Source organism: Macaca fascicularis, chromosome 15, assembly GCF_037993035.2.
Source record: "Macaca fascicularis isolate 582-1 chromosome 15, T2T-MFA8v1.1".
Lineage (NCBI taxonomy): Eukaryota > Metazoa > Chordata > Mammalia > Primates > Cercopithecidae > Macaca > Macaca fascicularis.
In genome coordinates, this window is record NC_088389.1 from 47,615,952 (window position 1) to 47,638,032 (window position 22,081).

The 22,081-nt window shown below is 37.7% G+C and overlaps 1 protein-coding gene across 1 annotated transcript in view; it reads left to right on the forward strand.

The window, feature by feature from the left end:
* The window catches only part of SVEP1 (sushi, von Willebrand factor type A, EGF and pentraxin domain containing 1), a 224,166-nt gene that overhangs the window by 78,478 nt on the left and 123,607 nt on the right, over positions 1 to 22,081 (forward strand). Inside the window, exons 8-13 of the mRNA XM_045373613.3 lie at positions 1,814 to 1,932; positions 9,280 to 9,409; positions 15,352 to 15,459; positions 16,516 to 16,647; positions 17,567 to 17,761; positions 19,367 to 19,488. Of these exons, the coding sequence (XP_045229548.2) occupies positions 1,814 to 1,932; positions 9,280 to 9,409; positions 15,352 to 15,459; positions 16,516 to 16,647; positions 17,567 to 17,761; positions 19,367 to 19,488 (806 nt within the window). The remainder of the gene's footprint in view (positions 1 to 1,813; positions 1,933 to 9,279; positions 9,410 to 15,351; positions 15,460 to 16,515; positions 16,648 to 17,566; positions 17,762 to 19,366; positions 19,489 to 22,081) is intronic.

Here is a 22,081-nt window from a genome sequence, read left to right on the forward strand (position 1 = left end):
TTTTAAAAAAGAAAAGCTATCAGCACTTTGAAACCTGGCATCACATTCCATTCACAAGAGGACATTGCCATTTTCTCTGCAACAGGAGCAGACCACTATGAAAAAAAGAGTTATTGAAAACATAAAAGAGTTCTTAGAAGTAAAAAAAAGTCCTGACTATCTCTAAGAGAAGGAGAAGGGCAAATGAATGGAATGATTGCTGTTGGTAATTTAAAAGACCAAACTGAGAGTTTCCTCACAATGGAGAACTGAATGAGTAAACAAAGAAAGCACTTGAATTTCCCAACTGATCAAACCAAAAAGATGGAAGTTGAGGGATGCCAGTGACAGAAGGGAAAAAAAAAAAAAAAAAAAAACCAATGTCCATTTAATAAGGAGTTCCAGAAGGAGAGAGGCAGAGAGGAGAAGAGATGGAGGAGAATTTTTCTACCAAGAGAAGAAAATTTCTCTGAGCTAGAGAATGGCTTAATCCTTTAGACCACAAATAACTCCTGAGTATTGAGTTGGCATACTTTGACTACTCGTAGCGAAATTTCCGAGTTCCGGAGTTAATGGAAAAATCTTAAATAATTTTCCCTGGCGAAAGAAAGAAATTGCACAAAAGAAACGAGAATTAGATTTACGTTACGTATCTCATTTACAACTTTAAATGCCACAAGGAAATGTAGCAATGTGTACAGGATATAGAGAGCAAATAAATATGAACTTTAGATTCCAGGTCCAGTCAAGCTATTGTTTAAGCATGAATGAAAAATCAAATACTTAAAAAAAAAATTTTCAGAGCTAATATGCTACTATGTGTTCCTGTGGGAGAACGTTGTTGAAGTATAAGCCCCTTTGAGAAAAAGAAGATATAAATTGAATAAAATTTTGAAGAAACAAGAAGACATGAGACTTAATGAAATCAATTCAGATATATTCAGCCAGAAGTTACAGAAGACATAATTTAACATAAATTAAAATAAAAGATGTATTTTATCATATAACAAAAACTTAGCACTACCATGACTGGTGTGCATCTGTGTAATGTTAGCACGTCTAATTCAGCACCAGAGTATGAAGTAAAAAATATAATTGGCTTAAATTTGTTGTTTGCTTTGACAGTACGTTTCAGTTTCTGCTAGTTAATTCTACTTGACAGCCTCATTTTCAAGTGTAGTTTCTACCTGTCACAGTCAACATTCATTTTTAAATTATTTCGTTCAAAAAAAATTTCTCAAGCTCCTATTATATGCCAGGGACCCTATAAGACAGTGGGGCAAGACATCCTGACCTTCAAATAACTGAAATTCTACTAGGGGAGAAAATTCCATTTCAAAATAGCTTGTTGAGTTTTATTGTTGGGAAGTCCAGAGGTTTATAGGATCTTGTGGAGTGGGCACCTCAAAAGGGCCTGGAGAATCAGCAAGAGCTTCCTGAGGAGCTGGGTCTAAGCTGAGAGTTCGAGGATAAGTACTAGACATCCAGGTAAAGAGAGAAGAGGGCACTAATTCACACAAATAAAAGAACATGGGCAAAGGCCCAAGTAAAAGAAAGGCCATGGCCTGACAGTAACTCAACGTGGAAAATGAGTTCCAGTAGGAGAAAAGGAAGAAATGAGGCTACGAGGTCAATAGGTGCCAGTTCAGGATTGGGTTCGTAAGCCATGCTGAGATAAATGATCAGGAAAGCAGGTGCAGATTCTGAACAATCAGTAACTGGGATGTACAAATGTGTCACAATGTATTAAAATAAACTAGATTTTTACCTCTTCCTTAAATGATCTAGGACTACATGTCAGTGTATTAATCGACTTGTGTATTTTCTGAGTTAGATGTGGAGGCTCCCCAAATCACCTGTCCTAAGGACATAGAGGCTAAGACTCTGGAACAGCAAGATTCTGCCAATGTTACCTGGCAGATTCCAACAGCTAAAGACAACTCTGGTGAAAAGGTAAGGTTTGCACAATGATGTACATCCTTTTTCAAATGAATTCTAAATATACTACAGATATGTGTGTTGAAGACTTACTAATATGCTCATGATAATACTTGTATTAGGGTTATCTATAGGGACAGAACTAATAGGATAGAGGTATATATGAAAGGGAGTTTATTAAGGACTGTTGACTCACACCATCACAAGGTGAAGTTCCACAATAGGCCATCTGCAAGCTGAGGAGCAAGGAAGCCAGTCCAAGTCCCAAAACCTCAAAAGTGGGGAAACCAATAGTGCAGGCTTCAGTTAGTGGCCAAAGGCTCAAGAACCCCTGGCAAACCACTGGTATAAGTACAAGAGTCCAAAAGCTGAAGAACTTGAAGTCAAATGTTCAAGGGCAGGAAGCATCCAGCACAGGAGAAAGATGAAGGCTGGAAGACTCAGCGGGTCTGCTCTTCTTGCTTTCCTCTGCCTGCTTTATTCTAGCTGAACTGGCAGCTGATCAGATGGTGCCTACCCAGACTGAGGCTGGGTCTGCCTCTCCCAATCCTCCAACTCAAATGTTAATCTTTGGCAACACCCTCACAGACACACCCAGGAACAATACTTTGTATCCTTCAATCCAATCAAGTTGATGTTCAATATTAACCATCACAATACTCTTTGTGTATAAATTCTACTCATAAATGTGAATGCTGCATCTGATAGAATAATGATCAACCTTGAATTTTTAATTAGAAATCTCAGATAAAATCCTCAAAACCAGAAACTTTTCATTCTATGGATTTGTTGTATTATTGTAGCCACTAAGATTACTTGACTAAGAATTCTTTGCCCTTTACTAGGTTCTGAGGATCTTTAAGAGAAGAAAAGAAAAAATGTAGAATCAACTATAATTCCTATTTATGAAACTATCTTTTAAAATATGGGTCCAAAATGATTGTGTATTTTTCAGTCAGAAAGAGATAGCATTGGTGTTTCTTATTCAAGCTTGTCTAAATCCAGCATTATTCAGAACACAGTATTTTAATTTTCTTTGTATAGTAGCTTGAAATAATCATCCATCAGATGTTAGAAAAATAGTTCATTTAGGAATTTTACTTCCTCTTATATGTACATGGTTAGTATTCACATACATTAAGATGCACTTAAATACTATGTTATTTCTACAGTTATCTGTAAATATATATAAGTTGTACCAATCAGGATACATTGGTGCCGGGGGAATGTAGAGCTCAACATGGAAAAAATAACTGTTCTGATCATTGTGTTTAATATACTTACAATCAAGGTAGCTTTTAAATCTGATTTGAAAAGAGCAAATGTGATTTCTAGGGCTGAATGTACTTTAGGGGATTTGTGTGTTGAGCAGTGTCTCATGTGTGATATTTCCACCACATCTTTTTCTTTTCACCCTGACCCTCCTGCCTTCCCCTTATAAGGACTCTTGAGACTACATTGAGCCCATCTGGATAATTCAGGAGAATCTCTTAATTTTAAGATTCTTAATTTAGTCATGTCTGCTAAGTCCTTTTTGCCATGGAAGGTAATGTATTCACAGGTTCCAGGGATTAGAATATGGATGATCTTTGTGGGGGCTGTTATTCAGCCTACCACATGGGAGAAGAACTTAAATGTGCTTAAAAGAATAAAAATAGAAATGAAGAGAACCAATTGAGATGAAGAAGTTGAATATACAAGGAAAAGAGGGGGCAATTCATTGTGAATGACTTCTCTTCAGAAAGTGGTCAGACCTGAAGCTTAACTAAAGGGAATGAGAGAGTTTTGAAGTTTTAGGAGAACTGAGAAGTTTTTAAAAACTCGTTCTGAGGAGGAGAGTGAGCAAACCAGAGAAATATACTAGGATTATTTGGCTACTATTGAGGGTCCATTTGAGTTTTGTGATCATGAACTTATGGAGATTAATCTGCACTATTGTGTGAATTTCTCTGAAATTGATGTGACTCTCCAACACAGGCATGAAGAAAGTAAATAATTGGGTTTCTTTATAATGTAGAGTTTTGAAAGAAAAAAAGACAGAGAAACAAGGCAGTTTAGACAATTGGGGAAAAAACCCCACTACATTTATTGTAATAATAGAACATGAACTCAAAGCAGGGTAAGAAAGAATAAAAAGAAGGAACTTATGATGCTGTCATGAACATCCTTGTACTAAGTCTTTGTCTTTTGTCTCTGATTATTCCCCCAGAAAATTTCCAAAAAGAGAAATTTCTTGGTAGAAAAGTAGGATGCTAAATTATATGTACAGTGCAATCAAAACTATAATTGTGTAACTGATATTGAATAGTCTGAACTAGAATAGGCACCAGTGGAAAAATAACTATTTTTCTACAGTCACAAGCTTTGGTTACTCTAGGGTATACCAATAGTTCTTTCCATAATTAAAAACCACTTTCAAGGATTAGAAAGAAGAGTCTTGCTGTCTAAATAAAAACTTGAATCATGTACCCACTTCAAAGCTTTTTCCTCTTGCAGCTCAGAGGTGGCCTGACTGACTTGAGAACGGAGGAGCAATGGATATTCTTTTCCTCCTTCTATGCCTCCCCATCTCTGTTTGTGGCCTCTCTAGGGTCACGGCTGGTGGGATAAACAGAAAAATGGCTACCTCAAAGATATCCTTGTCATAATCCCTAGAACCCATGAATATGTTTCCTTACATAGCAAAGGATCTTTGTAGATGTGATGAAAGTAAGGACTGTGAGATGGGAGGATGATTGTGGATTATCCAGGTGAATCCAACTTAATCACATGAGTCCTTAAAAGAGAAGTACTTTTCCCAGCTGTGGTTACAGAGTGATGCTATAACAGAAGAAGGATTTGAGAGATGTGCAGTGAGAAGGACTCAATCTGCCATCAGTGGCTTTGAAGTTAGAGGAGGAGGACCATGCAGACAGCCTCTGTAAGCTAGAAGAGGCAAGGAAACAGATACTCCCTCAGAGCCTCCAGAAAGGAACTCAGCCCTACTAACACTTTCATTTCAACCCTGTAAGATCCATTAGTGTCTCTAACCTATAAGACCCCAAGATAATACATTTTTGTTGTGTTTGTTTGTTTTTTGCTTTTTGTTTGTTTGTTTGAGACAGAGTCTTACTCTGTCTCCAGGCTGGAATGCAGTGGCGTGATCTCGGCTCACTGCAGCTCCACCTCCCAGGTTCAAGTGATTCTCCTACTTCAGCCTACCAAGTAGCCAGGATTACAGGCAAGGGCCACCACACCTGGCTATTTTTTGTATTTTTAGTAGAGACAGGTTTCCGCCATGTTGGCCAAACTGGTCTTGAACTCCTGATCTAGTGATCCTCCTGCCTCGGCCTCCTAAAGTGCTGGGATTACAGGTGTGAGCCACTGTGCCTAGCCCATTTCTTTTGTTTTAAGCTGCCAAGTTTTAAGGAATTTGCTATGGAAACAATAGGAAATGAACACAGCTGGGAAAGGAGTGTTTTTGAGGAAAGCTTCAAAAGTCTTTCATTTGTTTAAGGCTGTGTGGCACTCTCTGTATTGCTGATGCACTGTGAGAAGAAAAAAAAAAAAGAAAAAAAGAAAACCATTGTTTCTCTTATGTAGTCCATATGCAGATTTGGCAGGAGGCCCTGTAGGAGCACCACCCCCTCCCCAACCCCTTATAGTTACCTGCCATGAAGGTGCATTCTGGCAGGACCCCTTCTGCCCTTCCCCTTAGCTCCAGGCCCTGTCATACATCCCACAACCTCTCAAAACCCCTAGAGCAGGGTATAGGGCAGAACAACTCAAGCACTGCCATCTCCCCTTTCAGCCTATGTGTCTTCACCATGCCAACAACTGTTAGTGCAGGCTGACCCATGTTCAGAACAGCCTTCCTCCCAGTCTGTCCATATTGCTCAAATAAGCCTCCTGACTTCAGCATTCACCAGGAGAGATGCAGCCACCTGTCAACATTCATATATGCCCCTAAACTCCAAGGTGTGGGTGTCGGTCTCATCCAGCACCCCTCACATTGGGGTGAATCTATGGGTTTCTACTGCCCAGCAAGCATCCAGCCTGGGAATGGGATGCGGGTCTCCCTTTTCTGTAGGCACTCCCTGCCCCCTGCCAATGTTCTATGAGTGGTTGTCTGAAGCCCAGCCACTTGGTTTAAGGCAGTATTCCTCCCCATTCCTTCTCCCATGGAGAAGACAGGGGAAATGTCCCAACACTCTACCCAAGTGAATTCTCCTATTTCATATATATGTGTGTGTGTGTGTGTGTGTATTCTATATTCTATATATAGATATATAGATAGATATAGATATAGCTATAGCTATAGATAGATATAGATATAGCTATAGCTATAGATATAGATATAGATATATCTTGTAATGTGGGCTGGTGGTAAGTGCAAGGGGCACAGGACCAGTTAAGCCACTGCTGTGTCAGCCTCCTGGCAATTTTTCCATTCTTAGGAGCTCTCTTTAGAATATGTGATTACTTACCCTTTATACTCTTCAGCTTTAGGGCTGTAGCTGCAATTATATGTGGAAGCAATATAGTCTTTTTAAATAAAGTTTTAAAAACATGCATAAGCCTTTCATTACCCAATTATCTGTGGCAAAAATATAAGAGTGTCTATTGCATTTCACTCAAGTAAAATGAGCAAATTATCAGTTTAACTTTTCAGCAGCTTATAGTTTGTTGATATAATCTGGGATTCTTATTTTAATTTATTATAGATTAATTAATATAGTTTTTTACATTATGCATATTCCCTTCAAAAAGTCATAACCTTTGATAACACATGAACCCTAACAACCACAATTTTTCATACTGAGTATGTGTTTACATAGTTTTGGTGTTTGCTGTCAGTTCTTCACACCATGACTTTTCTCTCTTATGAGGGATTTGTTGTGATTCACCTCATTTGTTGTGATTTGTTGTGATTCACCTCATTTGGTAGGTTCAGGTAGGTTCAAAATCCATTCTTTCAGAAAAAGTATAAACAGGTCGTATATTTACTAAGCCTTTGCATGTACAAGAACATCTTTTATTTCCAGATGAGCATTTAATGACTAAGAGAAAGGTAATATAGGCTGATTACTATCTTTTTTTCTGAAAATCTCCTTTTTTTTCTTCCTGAATGCTGTGGGAATTTTTAATTGTACATCAAGTTATCTGAGATTTGTTTAAGTGATGCTTGTTGTTTATCAATTTTGGTACATCGAGAGTCCTTTTTATGTACAGAGTCATAGCTTTCTTCAAATCAAAGTTTTCTTCTATATCTTAGAACATTTTTCCTATTCCATTCATTCTGTTTTCTTAAGGAACACTGATGATTCATAAGTTATATCTCTAATTTCTGTTCTGTGTGTCTATACAAAAATTCCATGATTCGTACTCTAAGTTTTCCTCTGTGTCCTGAATGAGACTTTTAAACTTACCCTTTGCATCCCTGATTTAATTTCCTGGAGCAAAATAACTATTTGACTACCAAGATACAGATAAATTCACACACACACACACACACACACACACACACACACACACACACACACACACCATTCTATAAAATATGTAATGCTATATATAGTAATAGGTTACTTAAGTAGGTTAAAAAGGGATTCTACTTACAATGCAAGATAAAATATAAAATATTTAGGTTTCTATTTAAAAAGAAGGGTGAATGGCACCCTAAAGGAAAATATAAAACATTGGCAGGTGAAATAATGAAATCAAATGGAAATACATGCCATATTTGTAGATTAAAAAACAAAATGTTTCGTTCTAGCTTTTCTGAAAGAAAAAAGTTAAAAAGCAAAATATTTATCGAATAAATATATTTCAAAGGCATTCAGCATATTTTTGAGCATGAAAAGTGATTCTGCAATGGAAAGTAGAAGAATACCTAGATTAAAGTATCAAAAAGAATAATAAGAAACAACTGGATCCATCAGAAATCAAAACATTTAATAAAATAAAAATAAACAGAATGATGCAGTACTATTCCATAAAGATGGATTTTAAAATATCATAAAGGGTGATAATTTAAAAATACAGTGAGTGATTTTTAAGATGTAAAGTTATACTCTCAAATCATACCACACAGAAAATATATTTCCAAATTATACTTTAAATCATTTAAAAAGCTACCATCAAATATATTTGGATGCTTATCAAATCATTTCATAAATAGCTTTCTAATCTTATTTGAAATATTTTTAAAACTGCAGTGAAGAAGAAATTTATTAATTTTTCAATGGATGAAAAAATAAACATACAATTCAGGAAGTAAAAAATATAATACAGGCAAACTTGAGAATATAATCTTAGCATATAGCATTAAGAAACAGCTCATTAAAGCAATTACCTGGTGCCAAATTTTTGACTTAACCAAAAATTGATAATATTTAATATAGATCAGAAAATGTGGGGAACTTTGACACTGGTTGACAGTGGGAATATGAATTGTTACCATTCATTTGGAAATAAATTTTATATTATCTACTAATAAAATGTTAACATTTGGGTTTAATAATTCTGTTCATGGAACTCTATTATAAGGAAATAATAAATAAGCAAAATAAGCCAAGCACAGAAAGACAAATATCTCAGGTGAGAGCTAAAAAAAAGTGTATCTCATGAAGATAGAGAGTAGACTGGTGGTTATCAGAGGCCAAGAAAGGTGGGGGAGGGAGCGATAAGAGAAGTTAATTAATGAGTACGAATATATGTTTTGATAGAAGTCATAAGACCTCGTCTTACTTAGATCAGTAGGTTGACTATAGTTTGCAATAATCGATTGTATATTCCAAAATAACTAGAAGGGAAGAATTTTAATCATTCCAGCATAAAGAAAAGATAAATATTTAAGGTGATGGATATCTGAAGTATAGTGATTGATCTTCATAAATTATATGAATGTGTGAAATTATCACATGTACCCTGAAACTATGTATATCTATTATGCATCAATAAAGAAAATAAGAAGAAAAATAATTTTAAATTATCTGTTCAAAACTGTTTACAATGGAAATGTTTGGGTCAAACTAATGTCCTTCAACAGATTTTTCTTAAATTATCATATATTTATTCTACAGAACATTATGGAAATATTTAAGAGTCATTTTAAGTTGTAAAGACCGCATAAGAATGTAAAAGACGTTTTAAAACATAAAAGACATTTAAAAAACAAGGAGCAACATTTTGTTGTGTGCCAATTCTATAAATCATTTAAATAGGATAATCTGGAAAGAAATATGCCAGAAAACTCTGCCTTTTTCCTTTCCTCTATGTGAAATATTGTATCATTGTTAACATTACTAATAATATATAAATCAAAAAACAATAAACGCACTTTTGACGTTAACTTTCAAAATATTTATGTATCTCCAAAAGGTGTCAATCCATGTTCATCCAGCTTTCACCCCACCTTACCTTTTCCCAATTGGAGATGTTGCTATCGTATACACAGCAACTGACCTATCCGGCAACCAAGCCAGCTGCGTTTTCCATATCAAAGTTATTGGTAAGTGATATAGTTTGGTTGTTTCCCCATCCAAGTGTCATCTTGAATTGTGTCTCCCATAATTCCCATGTGCCATAGGAAGGACCCAGTGGGAGGTAATTGAATCATAGAAGTGGGTCTTTCCCATGCTGTCCTCATGATAGTGAATAACTGTCACAAGATCTGACGGCTTTATAAAGGGGAGTTCCCCTGCACATGCTCTCTTGCCTGCCACCGTGCAAGACGTGGCTTTGCTCCTTCTTTGCTTTCTGCCATGATTGTGAGGCCTCCCCAGCCATGTGGAACTGTGAGTCTATTAAACCTCTTTCCTTGATAAATTACCCAGTCTCAGGTATGTCTTTGTTAGCAGCATGAGAACAGACTAATACAGTAAGTTTTCATCGAATCATTGGGCAGTTTTGTGAAAGCAATCCAGAACCCCAGAGACCACTTCTCCTATATGATCAACAACTCCCTTGTCACCGATTCTTCCAACTGGCATTGAAACTTGCTGAAACCACTCCCTGTTTGAAACGTACATACCCTTTAACTATCACCGCTTCTTTCTGATTTCTTCCCATATGAACCCACATGAAAGTTCCCAATGCTTGCCATGTCTTTCTGCTTAATTGCCATTTATTCTGAGTCACCCAAGTCTGGCTTCTGTCCCCTTCACTCGTGTAAACTACTGTCATCAAAGTCACCAGTGATCTCTAGTGTTACTCTGTACTTTTTGGTCCTCATTTTACATAATCTTTCCTCATATTTTACATTTATTTAATTTTTTCAGAGACAGGGTCTCACTCTGTCCTCCAGGCTGGAGTGAGTGCTGTGCCACAATCATAGCTCACTGCAGCCTCAAACTCCTAGGCTCAAGCAATCCTCCTGCCTTAGCCTCCCAAATAGCTGGGACTACAGGCATGTGCCAGCACACCCAGCTAATTTTTTTATTTTTTATTTTTTTGTAGAGACGAGGTCTCACTGTGTTCCCAGGCTGGTCTCAAACACCTGGCCTCAAGTGATCCTCTCACCTTGGCCTCCCAAAATGCTGGGATTATAGGTGTGAGCCACTACACTCAGCTACATTGTACATTATTAACCACACACTTCTTATCAAAACTTTTTCCTTCCCTTAGCTTCTTTGATGTTAGTCTTTCCCATCTTCTTTTTTTTCCTCCGTTATTTTTATCTAACCTTCTTTATTTCTTTTGTGGGTTTCTCTTCCTCAGGCTAATTCTCAAATGTTGATCATCTCTAGGGTTTCAGCCCTGGCCTTCTCTTTCTCTCTTTGCAGTTTTCCTGAGTGATTCTGTTCACTGACAACTCCCATATTCCTATTTCCAGTTCAAATCTCTTTTCTGGAATCCAAACTGGACTCTGAAAGCCTCGTGGACTTTCCCCATATTAATGCCTCACAGGCATTTCAAACTCACCCAAATTATTTCCTAGCTCAGAAAAGGATGCAACCAACCACCTAGCTACCAAGCAAAAACATTGGAAGTCATGCTTGACTCCTTGCCCTCTCACCAATATCCAAGACGGTATCAGGTGCTATTGGTTTCACTTACTTGATATCTCTGAAATTTGTCCCATTCTCTCCATCCTCAGAGCCACCATGGCGGATCAGTCCTTTTAAATCTTTTGAGCCTGGTTTACCGTATCATCTCTCAATTGGTCTTCTGCGCATTACCAAAACAAAATACATGGAGAGGTAGGCTACGTAGCAATCTGTAGTGGGCAAGAGCATGGACTCTGAACCCAAGCTGCTTAGGTTCGTGTTCATCTGCACCACTTGAAGTCAAGGGTTGCTGCTCCATACCTCAATTTCTTTATCCAAAAATAAAATTAACGAATGTATTACCTCATTGTAAGATTTTAAATTTGTGATAATATATAAACCACTTGATCTAGTGCCTGCCATACTTTAAGCTCTGCGTGAAAGCTAGATGACAACATACCGACATTTTGCAATATTTATCTCAGGCCTATTTTTCTTATGTTTATTTTAAAATTCATTATGTTAAATTCATTTTGTTTTAAAAATGTTACATAACTTATTGAAATAACTAACATATATTAAACTGGTTCCTTACCCTGTACATTACAGGTTTTGGTAAAAGTAGATGAAAGAAATCCAGTAAAAATCCGACTATTTCATAAGGCTTAGTTTTTAAAAATTCCTTTTTCCATGTTGTTTTAAACATGAGCATTTCCATTTGCATGAAAAATATGTTGGATTCTCAAAAATCTGACACAGTGATTTTAGACTTGGAAATGTGGTCAAAAGTTTGCCAAGTTTTAATTTTTCATAATGAAGAGTCAACATAGTGAAATGTGAAATGTGTACTCGAGTGGCTACTAGACTTTAACTGAATTCCCAAATTATAAAAGAGAGAGGGCCGGGCGTGGTGGCTCACCCTGTAATACCAGCACTTTGGGAGGCCGAGGCAGGCGGATCACCTGAGGTGGGGAGTTCCAGACCAGCCTGACCAATGTGGAGAGACCCCATCTCTACTAAAAATACAAAATTAGCCAGGTGTGGTGGCACATGACTGTAATCCCAGCTACTTGGGAGACTGAGGCAGGAGAATTGCTTAAACCTAGGAGGTGGAGGTTGCAGTGAGCCAAGATCGCACCCTTGCACTCCAGCCTGGGCAACAAGAGCAAAACTCCATCTCAAAAAGAGAGAGAGAGAGAGAAAAAGAGAGAGAAGGTCCAGGCGTGGTGCTCACACCTGTAATCACAGGACATTGGGAGGCCGAGGCAGATGAATCACCTGAGGTCAGGAATTCGAGACCAGCCTGGCCAACATGTTGAAACCCTGTCTCTACTAAAAGTACGAAAATCAGCTGGGTGTGGTGACACATGACTGTATTCTCAGCTATTTGGGAGAATGAAGCAGGAGAATTGCTTGAATCTGGGAGACGGAGGTTGCAGTAAGCCAAGATCACGCCACTGCTCTCCAGCCTGGGGGACAGAGAGAGACTCCATCTAAAAAAAAAAAAAGAGAGAGAGAAAGAAAGAGAAAGAAGGAGAAGGAAGATGAAGCAGGGGAAGATGGAAGCAGAAGCAGAGAGGGATATAGGGAGAGAGAGGGAGAGAGAGAGAAAGAGAGAGACAGACAGACAGAAACAGACAGAAAGGGACAGAGAGACAGAGAGAGAAAGAAAATACACCAAAGCTTACATTTTTCTTATTTTCTTCAGGGTGTTGGTGTCACCCTGATAAATGAGACGCAAGCCAGGAATGCTTCTCCTTGGCTGCCACAGAGTGCTGTCTCACTTGCTTTGAAGTGGGCTGTCCCTCTCCTTTGGAGACAGTACATCTGCTGGCACCTCCAATTCTTTTGAAAGTGATTGACCGAGCCTTACTGCCCTCTTGCACCTGTGATTTAACTTTAAAACATCTGAATAAAATCAGATATGCTCAGAAAATCTTTGAATATTCAATTGTCATTTCTTTTGGCAAAATAGTAAATACTACCGGATTTGTAAATTTAGCTATGAATTGACTTGATTCAGCATTCTCAAAGTACACTGACCTGCTATGAGCATTGCTTTATCCTTTATTCAGCAACTTGTTTTGAGCACCTGTTATAGAACAGATGCTGTGCTATCTAGTGGAGATCTGAACAAAAGGGACTGCATCACTGGTCTACAGAGTGTACAGTGTAGTAAAGTAATAAACCTAAGGTCTGCACTAATGAAATAACAAACATGAGGAAAAGACAAAAATTGAACATATGTTCACGAGACTTAGCTGAAAATGGGAATCCATATATTCTCACAGGTGCAGTTCAGTTAATTTCAGAGTATTTATTTGCATGTTTCTTGGATAGGAATACTTGGTCTTAATGCTTGTGGCTACAATTTAATAGCTTACTGACCTCAAGCAAGTTTCTTAAGTTTGCCTCGTCTAACATTCCTCACCTACATAATTAGAAAAATGATGTTTTTGCTATCTCCCTCAAACCTCAAAGGCATGTAATAAGAATATTTCAGATGTATAAAATGCATAATTAAATTAAAATAAAATTATTTCCTATACACCCTCCTTTTTAATTTAATTTAATTTTAAGTCAGGATACAAGTGCAGGATGTGCAAGTTTGTTACATAGGTAAATGTGTGCCATGTTGGTTTGCTGTACCTATCAACCCATCACCTAGGTATTGAGCCCCGCATGCATTAGCTGTTTATCCTGATGCTCCCCTTCTCCTCCAACCCCTAAAAGGCCCCAGGGTGTGTTGTTCCCCTCCCTGTGTCCAAGTGTTCTCATTGTTGAACTCCCACTTATAAGTGAGAACATACGGTGTTTGGTTTTCTTCCTGCGTTAGTTTGCTGAAGATAATGGCTTCCAACTCCATCCATGTCTCTGCAAAGGACCTGATCTTGTTCCTTTTTATGACTGCATAGTATTCCATGGTGTGTATGTACCACAATTTCTTTATCCAGTTTATCATTGGAGGGCATTTGGGTTGATTCCATGTCTTTGCTATTGTGAGTAGTGCTGTAATGAACATACACGTGCATGTATCTTTGTAATAGAAGGATTTATATTCTTTTGGGTATATACCCAGTAATGGGATTGCTGGTTCAAATGGTATTTCTTGTTCTAGGTCTTTGAGGAGTCACCACACTGTCATCCACAATGGTTGAACTAATTTACATTCCTACCAACAGTGTACAAGCGTTCTTATTTCTCCACAGCCTTGTTAGCATCTGTTGTTTCTTGACTGTTTAATAATTGCCATTCCAACTGACGTGAGATGGTATCTCAGTGTGGTTTTGATTTGCATTTCTCTATTGATCAGTGATGTTGAGCTTTTTTTCATATGTTTGTTGGCTGCATAAATGTCTTTTTTTAAAAAGTGTCTGTTCATGCCCTTTGCCCACTTTTTAATGGGGGTTGTTTTTTTCTTGTAAATGTAAGTTCCTTATAGATTCTGGATGTTAGATATTCATCAGATGGATAGATTGCAAAAATGTTCTCCCATTCTGTAGGTTGTCTGTTCAGTCTGATAATAGTTTATTTTGCTGTGCAGAAGCTCTTTGGTTTAATTAGATCCCATTTGTCAATTTTTGCTTTTGTTGCAATTGGTTTTGATGTTTTTGTCATAAAATCTTTGCCCATGCCTATGTCCTCAATGGTCTTGCCTAGATTATACACCCACTTTATTGTTCTTTATTGACATCCTAAAAACTCCACCACATTGAATCATGGCTTTGAAACCTGGCTCACTCACCCCACCTCACATCCACCCTTCAGCCTGGGTTCCAGTGCTCAACAACACAGACTCCCAGTGCTTTAACTTCTACCATGGTTTTCATCCTCTGTCTCCTTTCCCCACTTCCAGGTTCCCACTTTGTTCTTTGTCTTCACCTAGAATTTGCCAACCTTAGAAATCTTTAGCTCCAATGTTCCACCTCTGGAAATAATCTCCTGGCCTCCCAGCAGTAGCCCACCCACACTGACATCATGCTTATTTTGCAGCATGACTCGGATCTCTGGCCCATGGTCCTTCCATTTAGCCATCTATTAGCCCTTGTCTTGACCCTTCAGATAAGAGGAACATCATGGGAATGACAGGTGTGGTCATTTCATTCCTTCAGCTTGTCTGGAATGGTTCTCTTCACTTCCAGTTGGGTCAGCTCAATGACTGTGGACAGAACTCACAATTTAAATGCCCACCACGTCAGGAATTGCCTTTCACACACTTGTGCCCAAGATAATTTTAGGAAGGTGGCATTTTTTTCTTCAACAGATAGGGGGCAGTATAGCAAAAGCAGCTCTTTCCTTTGATGTTGGAGATCAGGGAAAAGACATCAAAGGAGCCACAGGGTCAGCCTTGTTTCTTACAAGCTCAAGGCTGTCTGCCAGCACAAACTGACTTCAGTTCTCTTTTGAAAACCTCCTCATCATTTATGAATATCAGTTGTAACTTCTTTGATTTCACGTTCTTCAGATGTAGAACCACCTGTCATAGACTGGTGCAGATCTCCACCTCCCATCCAGGTCTCAGAGAAGGTGTATGCTGCAAGCTGGGATGAGCCTCAATTCTCAGACAACTCAGGTGAGCTGACAAGGACTTTGTCGTCAGCATAGTAGCACTGAATTCTTTTTTATTTTAAAAAGCTTTTTAATAGGATAAAAGAGAAAAGGCAAATAAAAACTGTCTAAGGAGAATCAATAATTATATAAGTTAACATGTTTTAATGCTAGGATAATTATAAGTTAACGTTATTAAACTTACCTATCCATGAGGGTTTTCCTAATTCAGTATTCCATGGGCATTTGTTGAACCTGCACTAGGTGTTGTACCTAGCAGGGTTCTAATGAATTTCTTGAGTCTCCAAGCTTATGTGGTTCTAGAGGCAGAAACCATGCATTTTATCAGCATCTCTACTGCAGGTCTATATATTCAGACTCAGTTCTTAAATACTTGACAAATAAAATTATAAAAGATCATAAGATAGTAGAAAAAAACTAAGCAAATACAACTGAAGTTTATTTTAAGGGTTTCAGTAAAACCCAGAGAACAACAAAAAATGCAAATTAAGTAATTTCTTAATTAAAATCCCAATGTTGTAGCAGACTTACCTATTGCCTAGTTGCTTTGTAGGACATCTCAAAGGACTTTGAGAAAATCAGTTGTTTATCAAAGAAAGCCTTAATTTAATGGGGTTGTTGAATCTACTATTTCTATGTTACTGTATAAATATTAAATCTTTTATTTTCTACTAGTGGGCAAAGCAACACGGAATGCCCAACTGATTTGCATAAGTAGGACATGAAACTTCAAATCAAATAAGAGACTAATAAAGTGACTACAGGCTGGGCGCAGTGACTCACATCTGTAATCCCAGGACTTTGGGAGGCCAAAGTGGGCAGATAACCTGAGGTCAGGAGTTCAAGACCAGCCTGGCCAACATGGTGAAACCCTGTCTCCACTAAAAATACAAAAATTAGCTGGGCGTGGTGGCAAGCGCCTATAATCCCGGGTTGCAGTAAGCTGAGATCATGCCATTGCACTCCAACCTGGACAACAGAGTAAGACTGTTTCAAAAAAAAAATAAAGTAAAATAATGTGAATACAACCCAAAAATTGGCTGCCTTCTTTCCTTTCCAGGGGCTGAATTGGTCATTACGAGAAGTCATACACAAGGAGACCTTTTCCCTCAAGGGGAGACTATAGTACAGTATACAGCCACTGACCCCTCGGGCAATAACAGGACATGTGATATCCATATTGTCATAAAAGGTATTGTCTTCATAAGCCCCCAGAATTCTAGTTGACATTTGATACATGTCATTGCTATAGTGCTCTGTTTTATGAAAGAAAATAGGCTATGAGCATTAGATTTTTACAGTTAGAAGACCGACAGGTTTTATTTAGGTTTTCCATTGTCATTCCTTGACCTTGTGATAGATAAAAATATTTTCTCCCAGAATAGTCTTTAGTTAACATTTCGTTAACATTTTCTCTAAGGTTACAATGTATTATTGACATAATCCTATTTTAAATGTTTGAGAAAACAGATTCTGAAAATATATTTGCTGTATAATGTTATCTGGTTTTTGCTTTTATTAAAGGAATGTCAAAAATAAGGGCAGGGCATGGTGACTCATGCCTGTAATCCCAGTGCTTTGGGAGGCTGAGGCGGGTGGATCACTTGAGATCAGGAATTTGAGACCAGCCTGGCCAACATTAGTAAAACCCTGTCTCTACTAAAAATAAAAAAAATTAGCCAGGCATGGTGGTGTGTGACTGTGGTCCCAGCTACTCAGGAGGCCGAGGCATAAGAATTGCTTGAACCCAGGAGGTGGAGGCTGTAGTGAGTCGAGATAGCACCACTGCACTCCAGCCTGGGCGACAGAGCAAGACTGTCTCAAAATAATAATAATAATAATGATAATAACTCCAAGTCAGAAGTACTTTACCTTTTTATAAAACTATGCACAACCTCTAATTACACATAGGTACAGCTTTTCAATGTATGTCAATCTAGGACCAAAAAGCAGGCGTTGTCCTTCTCTTGCACTAAAGACATATGGTAAAAGCTTTTCTAGAAATAGTGGTAGACAGAAGGAGTCCTTTTCAAAATTCCACTTAAGTTCCTGGAATTTAATTTATGCTTCTTGTACCACTATATATGAATAATACAATTTTTTTAACACAGGTTCTCCCTGTGAAATTCCATTCACACCTATAAATGGGGATTTTATATGTGCTCAAGATAGTACTGGAGTCAACTGTACGTTAACTTGCTTGGAGGGCTATGATTTTACAGAAGGGTCTACTGACAAGTATTATTGTGCTTATGAAGATGGTGTCTGGAAACCAACATATACCACTGAATGGCCAGACTGTGCCAGTAAGTTTTAATTTTATTCTAGACTTCTTTAATGTGTGTGAATGTGTGTACATTTCTAAATGTTAAAGAAGAAAATTGCCTTATAATAGGAATTAGTGGAAAATGGTGCCATGAATTTGAAATGTTTGTGAATAAGAGAATTACTCTTTCCTGGATTTAAAATATTAGCCACTAGAGTCTTGTTATAAATTGTATTGCTGTAGGACAAGATTCAGTTTAAGGCAGAACCATCTGAGCCTTCTCGTTATTTATTAGAAATATCTAGAGACTTGACTAATGTGTCATTCTGAACCTGTAAACATGAATTTCAAGCTTCATAGTGGCCAGGCATGGTGACTTATACCTGTAATCCCAGCACTTTGGAAGGCTGAGGTGGGTGGATCACTTGAGCCCAAGAGTTCAAGACCAGACTACCATCTCTAAAAAAAAAAAAAAAAAAAAAAAAAAAAAAAAAAATTGGTTGGGCATGGTGGTGTGCTCCTGTGGTCCCAGCTATTCAGGAGGCTGAGGTGGGAAAATCGCTTGAGCCCTGGAGTTCAAGGAGGCTGCAGTGAACTTTGATTCACGTCACTGTACTTCAGCTATGAATGGAAGATAAAGAATAATATATCAAAAGCAAACTCTTCACTGGATAACTGAGTCCAGTGCTGCTTGGTACGTGTTTTATTATGATCAGTTAATGCCTAAAACAGAATGAGACCCTGTTGCACAAAAAAATAGAGAAAAAATTCTTATAGTCTGCAGAAGAGCTGACTTTAAAATAAAATCTAACATATGTGATGGAATAAAATACGTCAATCACAGTCTTTCATATTTGACTTAGATTTTAAACCATTCTATAATATTAAATAAACATCATTATAAAAATAATCTAATGCATTCATTTAGTGGAAATAAATATTCTCTGAAGTGAATCTTTGATTCACTACCATAGATGGAATTTAAATACCAGTGTCTTGGAAAAAAATATGAAACCCACTTAACAGAGCTATTTTCCCTCCAGACTGCAGTAGTAAATAGAAACAATACCATTCACTTCTTTCATAGATTGAGACAGTGGGATGCTAGTAGGACACTGTCCCTGAATTCTTCAGGGGCATTTTGCAAAGTCTACCGTGCAAGCTTTTGATCCAGGGAGAAATTTATCTTTATGACAATTACACTTTCAAGGAATATGGTTGCAGAAAAGTAATATTTAGAAATATTTCAATGCCTAATTTTTGAAAATATAATATGTATGCTATCTAAGATATAATAACTTTGAGCCAGCCAGGATTTTTCAAAAATTCCCAGGAATATAATGAAAACAATTTTTATGTATCTTCTTCCCTTAAATACTCACTTTTTTGTATGAGTGGAAGATAAAGAATAATATATCAAAAGCAAACTCTTCACTGGATAACCGAGTCCAGTGCTGCTTGGTGCATGGTTTATTATGATCAGTTAATGCCTAGAAACTCTCCTTAACTGCCATCTCTTGTTTTTATAACAATCCTACAAATTATGTTAGAATCAAAACATTAAGTTTCAATTATTTCATAGAAAGTCAAATCTTTGTTTTAAAAACACTAACCAACTGAAGCTGTTTTGTCCAACATTTTCTAGAAAAACGTTTTGCAAACCACGGGTTCAAGTCCTTTGAGATGTTCTACAAAGCAGCACGTTGTGATGACACAGATCTGATGAAGAAGTTTTCTGAAGCATTTGAGACTACCTTGGGAAAAATGGTACATCAATAATAGTCATTGATTGTCCTTTTATAAAGGACGTTATTAAGGCTTTCATAGCCTTTCTGAGTCATTTACAACTGCAATTTCTCATCCTATTTCCCTCTTCTTTGTGATCCAGACATGTACCTAATATTTAAAATTATTCATAGATTTTGAACTTCTAGAATGACTTAGAAGTAAATATGCATTAAAACGTTTTTGAATCTTTTAAAACATCCTTAGGAAGTCAGAGAAGCTTAAGATCTGGATGGTTTGAGAATGTCTTTATTATTTAAAGTCTGACAAAAATGCCTAACATAGTAGGTGGTATTTTGTTTATGATAAGAAGATAATTGGACACTTAAAAGATAATTATACATTTAAAAGATTTAAAAGATGCATTTTTGTTTAGAAAGGACTCTTACAACAATTATTAAAAAACAGACCAGGTGCAGTGGCTCACGCCTGTAATCCCAGCACTTTGGGAGGCCGAGGTGAGTGGATCACGAGGTCAGGAGTTTGAGACCAGCCTGGCTAATATGGTGAAACCCCGTCTCTACTAAAAATACAAAAAAAAAAACTAGCCAGGTGTGGTGATGTGTGCCTGTAATCCCGGCTACTCAGGAGGCTGAGGCAGGAGAATCACTTGAACCTGGGAGGTGGAGGTTGCAGTGAGCCAGATCGCGCCATGTACTCCAGCCTGGGCAACAGAGCAAGACTGCCTCCCCCACCCCCCCCCCCCAAAAAAAAGAAGAAAGAAAGAAAAGCAAAAAGAAAAGAAAGCAGAGCAATATATATAACTGTATTGAACATCTTCAAGGCAGGAACCATGCTAGATACATATTTGTATGCCTTGTAGACTGGGTAGCACTTTATTTATTTGCTAACATTTTATTGTGCTGCTTACTGTATGCCAAGCATACAATACACCTAACATATTAACGAATGTCCATTCAAAAACACTTATTAAAAATGTTATATTTAAATCTATTCAATAAAACCAAATTCCAAAAAGAGAAATAATGTTGTCACTGTTGCTAGCAAACCAAGAAAATATTACACCCATTAGGCCTCTGTTACTATAGACCTATACTTGAAAGGCAACAATACACTCACGCTAATTATACTCCACCCCAAAGTGGTAAAGAAATCTTTAAAATATTAAATATTTTTGTATGTGTTAGACTCAGTGTCTACCAGACACTAAATTATAGCAGGTTAAAGATGCTATAAGGGATTAGAATGTACTATTAAATGCTTATTTGTTCATTTAATAAATATTTAGTAAGTATATCCTATTGTAGACACTAGGGATTTAGATCTGAATAAACAGGCAAAACTCCCTGTGCTCACAGAATTTACGTGTTGATAAATACACCAACAATAAACAAATTACAAGGAAAATATGTAGCATGTCAGATGGCGTATGCTATGGAATAAAATAAAACAGAAGATGGTAAAGCCTCGCTAGGTTCCTATTTGAGAAGAGGCCTGAAGGAGTGAGGCAGTGAGCCATGAGCATATCTAGGGGAAAAGCGTTCCAGGCAGAGGGAGCAGCAAGTGCACAGGCCCAGAGGCAGGAGTGTGTTTCGGAGTTTGAACCACCATAAAGACGTCAGAGTGGCAAAGGTAGAGAGGATGAAGGGCTGAGTGATACATGGTCACAGAAATCACATGTGGAAGAGGAGATGGGAGTAAGAAGAGAAATCAGACTGTGGAGAGCCTTGAAAGTCACTGTAAATCTTTGCCTTTTACTCTGATTGAGATGGAAAGCCATCTGAGGGAACAACTTACTGATGACTTTGGGCTCTAGGAGAAGCAAAAGGTAAGAGAAGAAAGTAAAAAAACCACATAGGAAAGGAAAGCAAGAGATGATGGTGGCTTGGGCGGCACTGGAGGTGGTGAGAAGTTATTGGATTTTTTTATATCTTCTGAAAGTAGATTCAGTAGGACTTGCTGATACATTGGAGCTAGATTGTGGGATAAAAAGAAGAGTCAAGGAGGCAGAGTGTAAAAGGGCATAGGTCTAGGTACTGGGTACTCATGAGGATGGAAGTGTGTGAACGAAGTCTCTTTTCTGAGTTCAATTTTGATCAGCGTAAAAAGATGATCATCTGAGAGTAAGAATGGGGAGGAGTTGTTGGAGGCTTAAGAAGAGAGAAGGTGGTGTAAAATAATTTTCTAAGAAAGGATGAATAAGCATGCTAAAGAATTGTGGTAAGATTGGCAGCCAGCAAGGTTACATTTTTTCTCAAGCCTTAGTTGACCATGTAGTACAGGTGTGGGAAAGCAGAATGATTAATTTAACCAAGGGTAAGTGTTGTCCAGACAAACAAATTGAGGAAGAGGCTTGCAAGGGAGGAGACATTCCATGGTGATGGACTATGGAATTTTAGATGAGTAAACAAAGACATGAAGACATGAGGGGCTAAAGGAGAGGCACTAGGGTCAATGGATTATACATTCTGATGAAGTCAAGGAACTGTTGGATTCCTGAGAAGAGGAGAAGGTGCAGTTTCTGACAATGACAAGGTCTGAGGGTATGACTACGGGAGAGAGTGACAGAGTAAAGCTATAATACAAGAAAGAAGAGGGAAAGGAACTGAGAATC